This window comes from Saccopteryx leptura, chromosome 6 (genome assembly GCF_036850995.1).
Source record: "Saccopteryx leptura isolate mSacLep1 chromosome 6, mSacLep1_pri_phased_curated, whole genome shotgun sequence".
In the NCBI taxonomy this organism is placed as follows: domain Eukaryota; kingdom Metazoa; phylum Chordata; class Mammalia; order Chiroptera; family Emballonuridae; genus Saccopteryx; species Saccopteryx leptura.
In genome coordinates, this window is record NC_089508.1 from 53,705,126 (window position 1) to 53,718,867 (window position 13,742).

The 13,742-nt window shown below is 52.0% G+C and overlaps 1 protein-coding gene across 2 annotated transcripts in view; it reads left to right on the forward strand.

The window, feature by feature from the left end:
* Window positions 1–13,257, forward strand: part of IGDCC4 (immunoglobulin superfamily DCC subclass member 4) — a 41,290-nt gene extending 28,033 nt beyond the window's left edge. Inside the window, exons 10-20 of one of the 2 annotated variants that reach the window (XR_010746325.1) lie at window positions 799–969; window positions 1,950–2,186; window positions 2,371–2,472; window positions 5,267–5,450; window positions 6,145–6,272; window positions 7,856–8,026; window positions 8,275–8,294; window positions 9,155–9,260; window positions 9,734–9,962; window positions 10,755–10,916; window positions 11,468–11,603. Coding sequence is in view for 1 of the 2 variants with exons in the window: in XM_066344481.1 (XP_066200578.1) it covers window positions 799–969; window positions 1,950–2,186; window positions 2,371–2,472; window positions 5,267–5,450; window positions 6,145–6,272; window positions 7,856–8,026; window positions 8,275–8,412; window positions 9,155–9,260; window positions 9,734–9,962; window positions 10,755–10,916; window positions 11,468–11,872 (2,033 nt within the window). In the remaining variant the exon portion in view is untranslated. Of the gene's footprint in view, window positions 1–798; window positions 970–1,949; window positions 2,187–2,370; window positions 2,473–5,266; window positions 5,451–6,144; window positions 6,273–7,855; window positions 8,027–8,274; window positions 8,413–9,154; window positions 9,261–9,733; window positions 9,963–10,754; window positions 10,917–11,467 lie in introns of both variants that reach the window. The other variant, XM_066344481.1, reaches the window with a different exon arrangement.
* The last annotated feature ends 485 nt before the right edge of the window (window positions 13,258–13,742 follow it).

Here is a 13,742-nt window from a genome sequence, read left to right on the forward strand (position 1 = left end):
GGAGGAGTCTGAGGAAATTAGGCAGCGTTGGGGAGCAGGGAAAGGAACCTGGAAAGGAGGAGTGTGGAGCTAGAGGTGGAGGTGGCAGGAGTGAAAAGAGGGCTAGCTCAAGGCAGAGGGAGGCCTGTGTTTTGGCTCCACCTTCTTTACAGCTGTAATGTGTCATCCTGCTGAATCCCTGCCTCAGTTTCCTTATCTGTGATATGAAATGGGTGGCCTGGGTGATCCCTGGGGTCTCTTCCAGCTCAAAGAGCAGATGAGGGATAGGGAGGTGAGGGGGTGCTTGTGGGGTGGGGTAACAGGGGGAGGATATGATAGGGCTGATGTCGGCAATCTAAGTCAGGAGTTTGAAAGGGATAAAGGTTAAAAGAAGGCAAGTGGCCTGAGGGCCAGGGTGAGAGTGAAGAGGGAGGGGAGGGGAGGGTGAGGCAGGGGTTTGGGGATGGTTTTCAGGGCTCTGGAAGGCAGGTGGTAGCTGATGGCCCTCACAGACAACCTCTGCACTTGCACCCTGGTGTGTGGGGGAGGGGGTGTCATTGACCTCTTATGGAGAAGTGGGGACTGCATGCCATGATTCTTCCCACTCCAAGCTGATGCTGATGGCGAGGGTGGGAGGCCCAAGGGTCAGCCCTGGAGCCATGGAGTCCACACAGGCACTGAGCGGCTAGTGCTGAGAGGGCCTCAGTCTCTGATGGCAATGAGGGACCAGACTCTGAGGTAGACAAGTCTGTGTAGGAGAGTTGAGGGGTCATTGTCTTCAAGTGACCTTTCAGCAGCCAGTCTTTTCTGTCCCAACAGATCAGATTTTCACCACCGAGGTGCCAGGGAATGAGACACAGCTTACGCTGAACTCACTTCTGCCCAACAAGGTATATCGAGTGCGAATTTCAGCTGGCACGGGGGCCGGCTATGGGGCGCCCTCCCAGTGGATGCAGCACAGGACGCCCAACATGCACAACCAGAGCCACGGTATGGGCTCAGAGGGGACAAGACCAGGAGGTGTATGTGCCTGTGTGTGTGTGTGTGTGTGTGGGGGGGTGACCTTGGAACCCAGACCCAACCACCCCCTCTATCAGAGATTTGCCACAGCTCCCCCTGTTTGACGGGTCAGGGAGGATGGGTGTAGATGTGGCCTTTGCAGACACATCTGGGCTCAAGTGCCCCTTCTTCTGTGTAACCTTCTACAAACCAGTCACAGCTCTCTAAGGCTTCATTTACTTGCAAGCGAGGCATGAGGACTGATAATGAATGTACTGTAAACAAAATGTTTAGTGCACAATAGCTGTTAAATAGCAGCTGCTGCCATTATCATGTTTGTTGGTTTTGTTGAAAGGCCCAATAGTAGAGTGACTAAATGCAGACAAAACCTGGTGCATATACTATCTGTGTGACCTTGGGCAAGATATTTAACTTCTCTGAGCCTTTCTTACTTGTAAAATGAGGATAATGGTATCTTCATTATTTTATAGGGTTGTGAGAATGAAGTTAAAATATATGCACAAAATGCTTAGAGCAGTGTCTGACACACAGTAAGCCCCCTACATTTACGCTCTGCCCCTCCTTCCTGGTCTCAGCAACCCTGTGACCCTCTTGCCTTTGCAGTATCCATGCATTCATCCTTCAGAAAACTTACGCTATCACTGTGCAGGGACTGTCAGCCCTGCCATAGGGCGCTCCCTGCTAACCTCTATGCAAATGCCCAGGAGATATCCCCCATTCTCAGCACTGTGGGTTTGTGGAATAGTGAGTTCACCTCTAGACCAGTCCTGGCCTGGCACTTAGAGTGGTGGCTGAGTAGCGATCACTTGGGGGAAAGGCTGGCAAAGCTCTTACTCAATGCTGTCTTCTTCCTTTTTGCTTCCTCCTGCCTCGTCCCGCTCTCCCATCCCTGGCCTCCTTCTCCTCATTCCTCATTCACTTTCTCCTCCTCCTCTCATCCTGTTCCCCAGTCCCTTTTGCCCCTGCAGAGTTGAAGGTACGCGCAAGGATGGAGTCCCTGGTTGTGTCGTGGCAGCCGCCCCCGCACCCCGCCCAGATCTCTGGCTACAAACTGTACTGGCGGGAGGTGGGGGCCGAGGAGGAGGCTGATGGTGAGAGCCCCCCAGGGGGCCGTGGAGACCAGGCTTGGGATGTGGGGCCTGTCCGGCTCAAGAAGAAAGTGAAGCAGTATGAACTCACCCAGCTAGGTGAGGAGGGCTGGTGGGGGGGGGGGAATAGAGTGAGACAGACGACAGACATAGCTTCAGGCGACTGGATAAGCTGGGTACAGGATAAGCTGGGTGCAGAAGTCAAGACGGAATCCTTAATGGGGAGGAGACAGTGACCCCACAGGTTCCTCTAGCTAGTGAATGACCCCTTGACCTTCCCCAGTCCCTGGCCGGCTGTACGAGGTGAAGCTTGTGGCATTCAACAAACATGAGGACGGCTACGCAGCAGTATGGAAGGGCAAGACGGAGAAGGCTCCCACGCCAGGTGAGGGAGGCGCAGGCGAGAGGTCTGTGTGTGGCTTCCTTTCCCTTTCCTCTGGGCTGGCCTTGGCGGTCAGGCTGTCTGGTAGCCTCAGGCACCCCAAACCCATTCTCCTAGGCTTAGGGGTCCTCTAGATCCAGACAGCCTCTGTTATGGAAAGAAGCTCCAGTTTGTGCATGGTCTTCTAGGTCTGCTACCGTATTTTCCTTATCCATGAGCAGTGCTAATTGGGAAGGTTTGGACAGAGCAACCCTATGGATGATCAGTGACTCCTGACCCCAACTTTGACCGTTAGTAATTTTTAAAAGATTTTATTTCTTGATTTTAGAGAGGGGAGAGAGAGAGAAAGGAGAGGGAAGAGCAGGAAGCATCAACTCATAATAATTGCTTCTTACATGTGCCTTGACCTGGCAAGCCCAGGGTTTCAAACCGGAGACCTCAGCATTCCTGGTAGACTCTCTATCCACTGTGTCACCACCAGTCAGGTGATCTTTAAGCAGTTTTTAAACCACGTCCACCTACATCATATTGTTTATCAGATTATCCCTCCACCACAGGCAGGGAGACTATCCCTGTGTGGCCCACCAGGAAACAAAGGCTCAGAAAGGGAAAGGGACTTGTCCAAGGTTGCACAGAGCCTGGACTAGAACCAAGACCCCTGGCTCTCAGGCAGAAGTCTTTCCACTGCAGGCCTGTGTGGCCCTGTGCTGGACACCTCTGTTGCCCATCATGACGTTCGCTCACCCCTGGCTTCCCAGACTGATATTTAACCATGTGGAAGGAGCACTCAACCAGTGCCAAGAAACCTGGGTTCTAATTCCAGCTCGTTCACTCAGCAGATATTTTACTGAGTGTCTACTGCAGGGGTCCCCAAACTACGGCCCGCGGGCCACATGCGGCCCCCTGAGGCCATTTATCCGGCCCCCGCCGCACTTCTGGAAGGGGCACCTCTTTCATTGGTGGTCAGTGAGAGGAGCATAGTTCCCATTGAAATACTGGTCAGATTGTTGATTTAAATTTACTTATTCTTTATTTTCAATATTGTATTTGTTCCCATTTTGTTTTTTTACTTTAAAATAAGATATGTGCAATGTGCATAGGGATTTGTTCATAGTTTTTTTATAGTCCGGCCCTCCAACGGTCTGAGGGACAGTGAACTGGCCTCCTGTGTAAAAAGTTTGGGGACCCCTGGTCTACTGTGTGCCCTCTATTTGGGGAATTTAGTGGTGGACAGCACACTGCTTTCATGAAGTTCATTTTATTTTATGTTTATGTAATGAACACATCATTCATGTACAGTACTCATAGTGCTTGCTATATATGCCTTAGTTTATGCTGTTCTAACAAAAATACCATAGACTTCAATAATTACCACTTATTTCTCACAGTTCTAGAGGCTGGGAAGTCCAAAATCAAGGCACTGACACAGTCGGTTTCTGGTGAGAGCCTACTTCCTGGCTCATAGACCATTAGGCTATCTTCTCACTGTGGCTGGAGGGCTCTTGGGGTCTCTTCTGCAAGAACATTGCTAGGGACTGAAAGTTTGTGTCCCCCCAAATTCATATGTTGAAACCCTGCCCTCCAGTGTGATGTATTAGGAGATAATTAGGAATTAAATACAGTCATGAGTGTGGAGCCCTCATGAATGGGATTAGTGCCCTTAGAAGAGTCACAAGGGAGTTTGCTTCCTTTCACTACTCTTCACTATGGGACTGTGCAGTGAGAAGTTGGCAGTCTGCAACCCGGGAGAGGGCTCTCAGCAGAGCCTCCCCACACTGGCGCTCTGATCTCAGACTCCAGCCTCCAGAACCAGGAGATTTTTATAAGCCCCCCTGTCTATGGTACTTTGTTATGTCAGTCTGAATGGATACAGACAGGGACTGATGCCATTAATGAGGACTCCGCCATATGTTCAAATTTCAACATATCAAATTGGGAGAGACACAAACATTCAGTCCATAACATGCCACATACCACACAAAGGAATGAAGTGCTGAAACATCGTACAACATGGAGGAACCTTAAAAACATTGTAAGTGACGGAGGCCAGATATAACCCCCTAAACACATATTGTGTGATTCCGTTGATATGAAACACCCAGAGTAGGCAAGTCCATAGAGATATAAGGTAGGTTTGGGATTGCCAGGGGCTGGAGGAAAGGTGAAATGGGGACTCATGGGGAACAGGGTTTCTTTTCAGGACAATAAAAACTTTGTGGAATTGGGTAGTGTGGATGGCTGCACAAACTTATGAATGTACTAAAAACCACTGTATTGTACATTTTTAAACTGAATTTTATGGCATATGAATTATAACTCAAAAACAAAACAAAAGAAAATGTCAGATACATTTCTATACACTTTGCAAATATTAACTAACTTAATCCTCATAACAATACTATGAAGTAGGTACTATGAGGAGCCTCGCTGACAGAATAGGGAATGGAGACAGAGAGGTTAAGTCACTTCTCTAAGGTCACACAGACAGCAAGGGGCAGAGCTGGAATTTGAACCAGGGCAGCCTGGCTCTAGAATCTGTGTTCTTAATTGCTATGATTTGCTGCCTCTGTCTTCTACAGTCTACTATACATATGACCTTGGCAAAAAAAAAAAAAAATCACTTAACTTCTTGGGAGCCTTAGCTTCCCCATCTGTGAAGTGAGAAGGCTGCTCCCCGCTCAGAGGACCAGGGAGAAAGGGCAGAAGAAAAGGACTACACTGGGGACTGTAAAGCACCATACCTTTTCAAGGTTAGTGTCCTTCCTCCCTTCCTCACACTCTAATTTTTACCTTTCAGACCTGCCCATCCAGAGGGGGCCACCCTTACCCCCCGCTCATGTCCATGCAGAATCAAACAGCTCCACGTCCATTTGGCTTCGGTGGAAAAAGCCAGACTTCACCACAGTCAAGATTGTCAACTACACTGTACGCTTCAGCCCCTGGGGGCTCCGGAATGCCTCCCTGGTCACCTATTATACCAGGTGGGAAAGAGGGCTTACTGCTGTAAAAGGGGAAGGAAGGCAGCAGGTAGGGATAAGAGGGACCCTGGGGGATTCAGAAACCTTTAGGGCCCCACGTGTTACAATTACACTGGGGAAACATGGAGGGTCTGATGACCTGACGGTGACAAAGGAGAGTCCACGTGATCCCATCCCCTCACAACAGAGCCTGGTACTGAACCCTTGGGAACGTGATGCAGACAGACCTATTTCTTCAGCCTCCGAGGGCTCCCAGTATGATGGTGAAGAGACGGCCCCGCTGCTTTCCTGAGAGGGCCCCCAGTCAGATGGGGAGACAGAACCCCGGCCCTCAGGAGCTGCTGGTTTGATAAAGGAAACATTGCATTAAAAGCAATAGAGGTATACAGTTGCAGCAAAAGCAAAATTAAATCAGGGAAAAGATGCATCAGAGACGGTTCCTTGGGTGAAGGATGACTTGAATTAATCCAGGAAGGTGGCCTAGAGGAAGGAGCCTAGCTTGGAAATGGGACGTGGAGCCTGATGTTCTGGAAGCATTGTACATCCAGACCTCTGTGTAGCTTCTCTGACTAGTGTCCGTGGTCCCTTTCCCAGGGCAGGGCCTGGGGCCGGGCCGGGGGCAGGGGAGTAGGTTTCAAGGAGCTGCCCTGCTAGGAGGGCATGCGGAGCGTACTAGCTACGTTTCTTGCCTTGGCAGCTCTGGAGAAGACATCCTCATTGGTGGGCTGAAACCGTTCACCAAATACGAGTTTGCAGTACAGTCCCACGGTGTGGACATGGATGGGCCTTTCGGCTCCGTGGTGGAGCGCTCCACGCTGCCTGACCGTGAGTGGCCCCTCATCCCTATTGCTACCAATCTATCTGCTACCCAACTCCTTGTTCAAAAGCCCTCTTTTCTAAACTATCACTTAGAACCCCAGAAGGGTATGTCATCTGCTTACATTTACACAGGCCAGTCCTGTGCTGGTCTTTACCATTTATCCATAAAAATAATAGCGTAAGATTTAGAGGAGTGGCTTCTTTTAAGAGACTGTGCAAAGACCTGCTAAGCTGGTGAAGGGCAGGGTAGGGGGTCAGGTGTCCTGGATTCTGCACGGGGGTGCCTCATCCATACCGGGAGACTTGGGCAGGTTCCTTCCCCACTCAGGGCCTCAGTGTACTCATCTGTAAAAAGAGAGGGTGGGACCATTCACTCTGCAAGTCTGTGACTCTGGAACCCTCCGGAAATAGCATTTCAAGACAAAAGGACTTTTGTTGTCACAGCAGAGGCTGTTCGTTTCTGCCAGCCCTAAGACTGTCACCTTCCCATCCACAGAAGACCTTTGTCCCACAACTTGAAACAGGATGATGGGGGGGGGGGTGGACTGTGGAGGCTCTCCGCTCTCATGAATTTGCTTTTTTAAAAACTGCTTTCAGATTGTTTCTCACCCCTCTTTGACTTGTTATTATGGTCTTAAATTGCATGCAGAATTTAGGGAGACCCAGTGTTGTCTTGAAGTTGACTTTGTGACATTGGATCCCCAGCACAAGTGACCGGGCTATAGAGGGGGACAGCTTCTTTTTCTTCATATGGGGAGACTGGAGCCTGAGAAGCAGAGGGTCCCCCAGAGTCAAAGAGGTGGCAGTGTTATACCTTCGCACCCAGGGTCCGCATCCCACCCTCTGTCAGGCCTCAGATACCTGAACTCCCAAATCTCTGTCCTTTCCAACTCACCAGTCATCTGTGTCCCCCTTCTCACCTTCCTCATCCACCCCCACCTCCCAGGATCAGCTGCTTTTCTTAAAAACAAAACAAAGTCTGCCAAGGTGGTACTTCTCACACGGGGGTGCCCGTGACACTGGACCTGGGGGCATCGACGGGCTACACAGAGCATCAACCAACTTCACTTGAAGATTTGGGGTGGCAGGGGAGTTAGGAACTTTAAGTGATATGTAATTTTAAACACTATTTTTTTTAATTTAATTAATTGTGTTTACATAGATTCTAGGAAACACCATTTTGATAGTAAACTTTGCTATGGAATAGAAGGCAAACTTAGTTTGAGAGTTTAAAATAAAAGGTAAGCCTTCCAAAAAATTTTGAGCTCTGCCTCCAGGTCCCTAGAAGACCAGACAGTCTCTTCAACCCTTGGAAATATCTTGGTGTGGAAATTTAGGGAGCTCTGCGCCAAGGAGGGGGGAAGAGTTTCAGCAAGGAGAGGCACAGTGTTGAAGCCCCCCTCCAACTGTTTTCCAGATTCCCCAATTAGACGCCAGATCTCATTTTGCTTTGTGACTGAGTGGTTTGTTCCAGTGAAGAAAAAAAAAAAAAAATAGATGTCATGTCCTCATACTCTGTCTCACAACTGCCCCCAGAGCTGAGGCTCCCAGTGACCCCGACTTACCCCTTTCTCTCTCCTGCACCCCAGGGCCCTCAACGCCCCCATCCGACCTGCGCCTGAGCTCCTTGACGCCGTCCACTGTTCTGCTGCACTGGTGCCCCCCCACGGAGCCCAACGGGGAGATCGTGGAGTATCTGATCCTATACAGCAACAACCACACCCAGCCCGAGCACCAGTGGACTCTGCTCACCACGGAGGGTGAGGGCTTTACCTGAGGGTGTCGGAGCAATAGCTCCCCCATGCTCTTCCCTCTTTCCAACCTCTCCAATGGCTGGATCAGTAGTGGGCGTGCCACTGCGGTTCTAGGGGTTTCCAGGAGGAACAGGCAGAAACCGCTGTCTGAGTGGGAAAAGCAGACTTTCTCAGTCCTGCCTCCCAGCCTATCCCTGCGTCCCGCCGCCACTCCACCCACTAGCCTTGCCCTCCCTGCTTCCCCTGCCTCCCAGGAAACATCTTCAGTGCTGAGGTACGCGGCCTTGAGAGCGACACTAGGTACTTCTTTAAGATGGGGGCACGTACGGAGGTGGGGCCTGGGCCCTTCTCCGGCCTGCAGGATGTGATCACTCTCCAGGAGAAGCTCTCAGGTAAGAGCAGGAGGGGAGGGGCGGGGCCCATCCCAAGGCGGCCTGAGGTCCCCAGAGGCCCCTGGAGTTGACTTCTAACCCTAAAGCCATCTGTTCCAAGGCCCTGCCTCTAGGCACGACTACACTTAAATTGGTTTGGACAGCTGCCCTCCTAGTTTGGTGCGGAGAGAACAGATTTGAAGGGGAAGTAGGTGTGGTTTGGTTCAGAGGTGGTTCTGCTGAGAGGTCAGATTTTTGGGAGACTGGCTTGGTTTCTTTGGGAGATTGCTTTGATTGGAGGGTTGGCTTGGAGAGGTGATGAGCTTTATGGGTTGGTGGTGGGCAGCAGGACTGGCTATGTAATTTGAAGATCCCAATGTGAAATGAAAGTGAGAGGTTTATTATTTTTACAATTGGAAAAGTTTCAAGATGGTGGCAGTACAGCATTAAAACCAAGCACAGAGCCCTTCTAAGCATGAGCCGTGCAACCACTTACTGCACACTCATGAAACCAGCCCTGGTTGGCAGGCAGGTTGATGGGGAGGGGCCACAACTTTCCAATGAGAAGAACAGGGAGGAGGTAGCTGTGGTCTCTGCGAGGCTATGGGGCTCTCCTGTCCTTGCTTCAGGAGATTTCGAGTGTCCAAAGGGTGGAACTTGAGCCAGTGGTCCCCTGAGGAAACCGTAAGAAGTCCTGATCTGTGAACCCTGGGCCTCCTCCGGCCCTTGACCTGTCCTGTCCCCTCTCTCTCCCCCCAACCAGACTCCTTGGATGTGCACTCAGTCACGGGCATCATCGTGGGTGTCTGCCTGGGCCTCCTCTGCCTCCTGGCCTGCATGTGTGCTGGCCTGCGCCGTGGCCCCCACAGGTGGGCAAAGGAGCCGGTGAGGAGAGGAGAGGTTTCCAGAAGGTTGCAGAAATGAGAGCGCAGGGAACGTGGCCATGACTTGCCCTAGGCACCCCCAGAAGCCCCATTAATATTAGGGCTCTGGGTTGAAGGGATTGGGAGTGATATCCTCATGAGAGTAAGGGATAGCTTTAGGGAAGCTTCCAGCATGTCCCCTCAACAAGAGGTACATATAAGCAAAGCCACCTGGCTCCCACTTCCTCTAGCTGCCAGCATCTTGGAAGGAGGGAGCCCAAATCTCCAGATGCCTGGAGGAAGGGAGGAAGGGTCCCACTGGTAGTATCATAGCTGTTTTGAACAAACAGAATTTCTTACACATTGCACAGATTGGAAAGCAAGTCCCAGAAATGGAGAAGAACCTGCCCAGGGACATAGGCTGGACCAGGTCCCAGACCTGCCCTCACTCTGACCACTGTGCCAATCTTCCCTTCCAGGGAAGCCCTCCCAGGCCTGTCCTCCACAGCCACCACTGGGAACCCAGCGCTGTACTCCCGAGCCCACCTTGGACCCCCCAGCCCCCCAGCTACCCATGAACTGGAGTCTCTTGTGCACCCTCATCCCCAGGACTGGTCCCCACCACCCTCAGACATTGAGGACAGGGCTGAGGTGCACAGCCTTATGGGTGGTGGAGTTTCAGACTGCCTGGGTCACTCCAAGAGAAAGGTGAGCCTGGGTTGGTTGAGTCCCACATGCGGCACACTCCCAAATGTGTCACCAGGGGGCGCGAGAGCACAACGGGTGACCCTGTGAGAGACCCTCTCCACCCTCCTACCCTCTCCACCCTCCTACCCTCTCCGCCCTCCTACCCTCTCCGCCCCCTTTGGGCCAGATGCAGAAGAAAAGGCATGTCTCCCTCTTGAAAAGGTTGGCAGGGCTGGGAAGCAGGTGGGCCTCCATTTCTGGCGGAATAGGTCAGCCTGGCATCATGGAAGGAGGAGAGGTCCCCCAGTGGGTTGTCTGCAAGTGGCTCTGGGTAGCCAGAACACCCAGATCCCTCCTTATCCTGGAATGTGGGGAGACCTCTAGGATCCAGCCCTCCCCAATATGGACAAAAGAGGATGGTCAGCTTGTCTGTAGCCAAGGGGGACAAGAACGTGGATAATGTGGGCTGCTCAGGGCAGGTCCCTCCATGCTGGCAGTGGTGGCTTATCCCACCCACCCTTCTCTGACCAGCCTGCTCAAACCCCTGCGCCCTTCCTCACCTTTCCCTGCCTGCCTGCTAAAAGAGACCCTGCCTAGCTGGGAAACCTCTGGGCTTTGCCAGAGCAGTGGGATTAGGCTTTTCTGTAAGAGGATTTATTTGTCCTGTTTCCCCCAGAGTCAGCCTATTCTTCGCTCTTCCCACAGCCTTGGGGAGGGAGAAGACAGGGGTGCCAGAGGCTATGGGAGGGGGCTCCATCCACTTCCCTCCCCCTGCCAGCCCCTCTGTGCCCCCTGCTTCTCTCCCCCGTGCAGATCTCTTGGGCTCAGCCAGGTGGGCCGAGCTGGGCAGGTTCCTGGGCAGGCTGTGAGTTGCCCCAGGCAGGCCCTGTGCCTTCTCTGACCCGGGCCCTGCTGCCCCCTGCTGGAACTGGGCAGACGTTGTTGCTGCAGGCTCTGGTGTATGATGCCATAAAGGTCAGTGTCCTGGGAGGAAATGGGAGAAAAAGGAAAAGAGAGAAAGGTCCCCATGCTTGTGAAGAGCAAGTAGTAAGTTTTCTGGAGACCCCTGATGGTAGCTTCCCTGGGGATTGAAGTTTAGCCGGAAGACCACTGGAGCCTCTAAAGGTGAATGGGGAGAAGGGCGGCTATTTGCGGGAATCGGTGTTTCACCTGGGTTGTGGACAGCCCCTCCTCTACATAGACCTAAGCGGTCACAGCTGTTACCGTGGGCCTGAGTGTCTTCAGCCCTTCCTTCTATTCTCTGAGGTGCGGACTGGATCCCATATTTCTGGAACTCTTGGGCAAGGGCAAGTAGTAATATTCCGTTTTTCCCTGCCTTCCCATGGGTCTGATCACCATCTCTTGTAGGGACAGTCAGCATGCCTCCTTTACCAGCTCCCATGTGATATATACTCTGGAGTGCTAGGGAGGGGTATCAGTCTCTCTCCACCCCAAATATGTTGGTCATTCTTCTCATGAGCACTCTCAGTGATAGTCTCTGTCTCCATGTTCTCTGCTCTGACCAGGGCAATGGGAGGAAGAAGCCACCCCCAGTCTGCAGGAACCAGGTGGAGGCTGAAGTTATTGTTCACTCTGACTTTAGTGCCTCCAAAGGGAACCCTGACCTCCACCTCCACGACCTGGAACCTGAGGATTTCCTGCCTTCGGAGGCTCCTGACCTCACATTGGATGTTGTGGATCTAGAGCAAGGGGTAGACTGGCTGGACAGGGAGCTGGGAGGGTGTGAGCAGGCAACCATTGGGTCAGACAGACTTACCTGTCTGCCAGAGGCACCTTCTTGCCCCTGCCCAGACCTTCAGCCCAGTGAGGCTCTAGAGGAGGCCGCTGGGAACAGCTGCCAGTCAAAGACCCCCTGCTCCTTAGGAGCCAGCCCAGGCTTGACCAGAGCCCCCGTCTCCTCCTCTGCTTAGCTCCCTTAGAGTCTACCATTTGGGGCAGGCTGTTATGGGTCGTGGGATGTGACACCTGTGTACCTGTAGTACTGAACATCATCAAGCCATTTGGAGCCTCCTAGGGTACTTTGGCTAAAGGGAGAGGAAGAAATGGATTATTCACTCCCCTCATACTCTGTGACACATGTACTATGGGAGAGACATGTGAGGCATGGCTAGATGTGATGTACACATATGTGAAGCACATGTGTGTGCGCTGGTTGGTGAGCTGGGAAACCTTGGTCCAGGCAGTGGTCACTACAGCCTAATTCCTACTCCAGGTCAAGACAGTACCCCAGAGTGGTCAATCCCCAGCCCTGTGGGTCCCTGACCTGCATCACCCAGCCTTTTATTACACACTCTGAGAGTGTCTTCAGTGCCCTGTCTGACAAAGACAGCCCCAGCCCATTTTCCTGTCTGGCTGGGCTGAGTGCAAGTAGGCTCTGAATGCCTAACATTCTAGTTCCATTGCTGCCCATCTCCCACCTCCCATCGCCCAGAGAGAGAAGGTAACTCTGGTTCCCCTCAGAGCAACTCTGCATTTAATTTTGTAACTTGTGAAGTGCCTGGTTTTGAACATCTTCTTTCTCTTGCTCTCCCTTCCTTCCTCAGCCTTCACTACTCTAGGGCCTCTCCCCCAGCCAACTTGCTCTCCCATTCTAGTGCCCTTTGCTTCCTTCCTGATCCTCTTCCATCGCCTCTCCGCCTTTTCTATGTCTCCTCTTTCTGTCTCTCCTGCCTCTCACGCTTCTCCCAGACTGTGTCATGTGGTTCTCCCGCCTTCCTTCCCTAACAACATGACTACCTCATGTCTGCTTCGAGGCCATAGCGTGACTCCTGTGTCTGGCCCTTCTCTTTGCCATTACCCTCCTTCCTCCTCTTCTCTCTGCACCTCCGTGTGCGTCCTCCCCAGGCAGACTGCCCACCCCCAATGCAGGTTTGGAGAAGACCTTCCAGCTTCCCTTGTATCTTTCTCCCAGGGATTGAAATGGGAGGGCTTTCCTTGGAGGTGATGAATCCAGGCCTCACAAGGGGACTTTTGAGATGGGTGAAGAGGATAAAATTCGCCTGACCAGGCGGTGGCGCAGTGGATAGAGCGTCGGACTGGGATGCAGAGGACCCGGGTTCGAGACCACGAGGTTGCCAGCTTGAGCGCGGGCTCATCTGGTTTGAGGAAAAGCCCACCAGCTTGAACCCAAGGTCGCTGCCTCCAGCAAGGGGTTACTCAGTCTGCTGAAGGCCTGCGGTCAAGGCACATATGAGAAAGCAATCAATGGACAACTAAGGTGTTGCAACACGCAATGAAAAACTAATGATTGATGCTTCTCATCTCTCTCCATTCCTGTCTGTCCCTTTCTATCCCTCTCTCTGACTCACTCTCTGTCTCTGTAAAAAAAAAAAAAAAAAAAATTCCTCCCTCCCTTCTATGCAGGGAGGTAGATTTGCTGGATGGAGGGGGTTTGGGATCTTCTTTCCTGCTGAAGCTAAGGGGGGGAGGGAAGCTAAGGGGGGGAGGGGAGTGGGAATTAGGCGCAGGGCAGCCAGCCGTTTCCACTCCGTGCGCCTTGAACATGAGCTGATGGGGAAGGGGGTAAGAGAAATCTCATTCCTCCTGTGTACTAGAAGGAGGTCTTTGCACAGGACAAGGGCAGTTGGCTCATTTTGTTTTGTTTCGTTTTGTTTTTAATTCAATCCAATCCTGCTATACAAGGACAATGTAATTTATTTGATTTTGCATCTCAGCTTCTCATAGGAGCATCTTTTTAACCGATTGGCATATCAAGGGTTAACTCTGGCTTCTGCGCTAAATTAGAAATAACCAGTCTATCTTCACCGCCCCCCCCCCCCA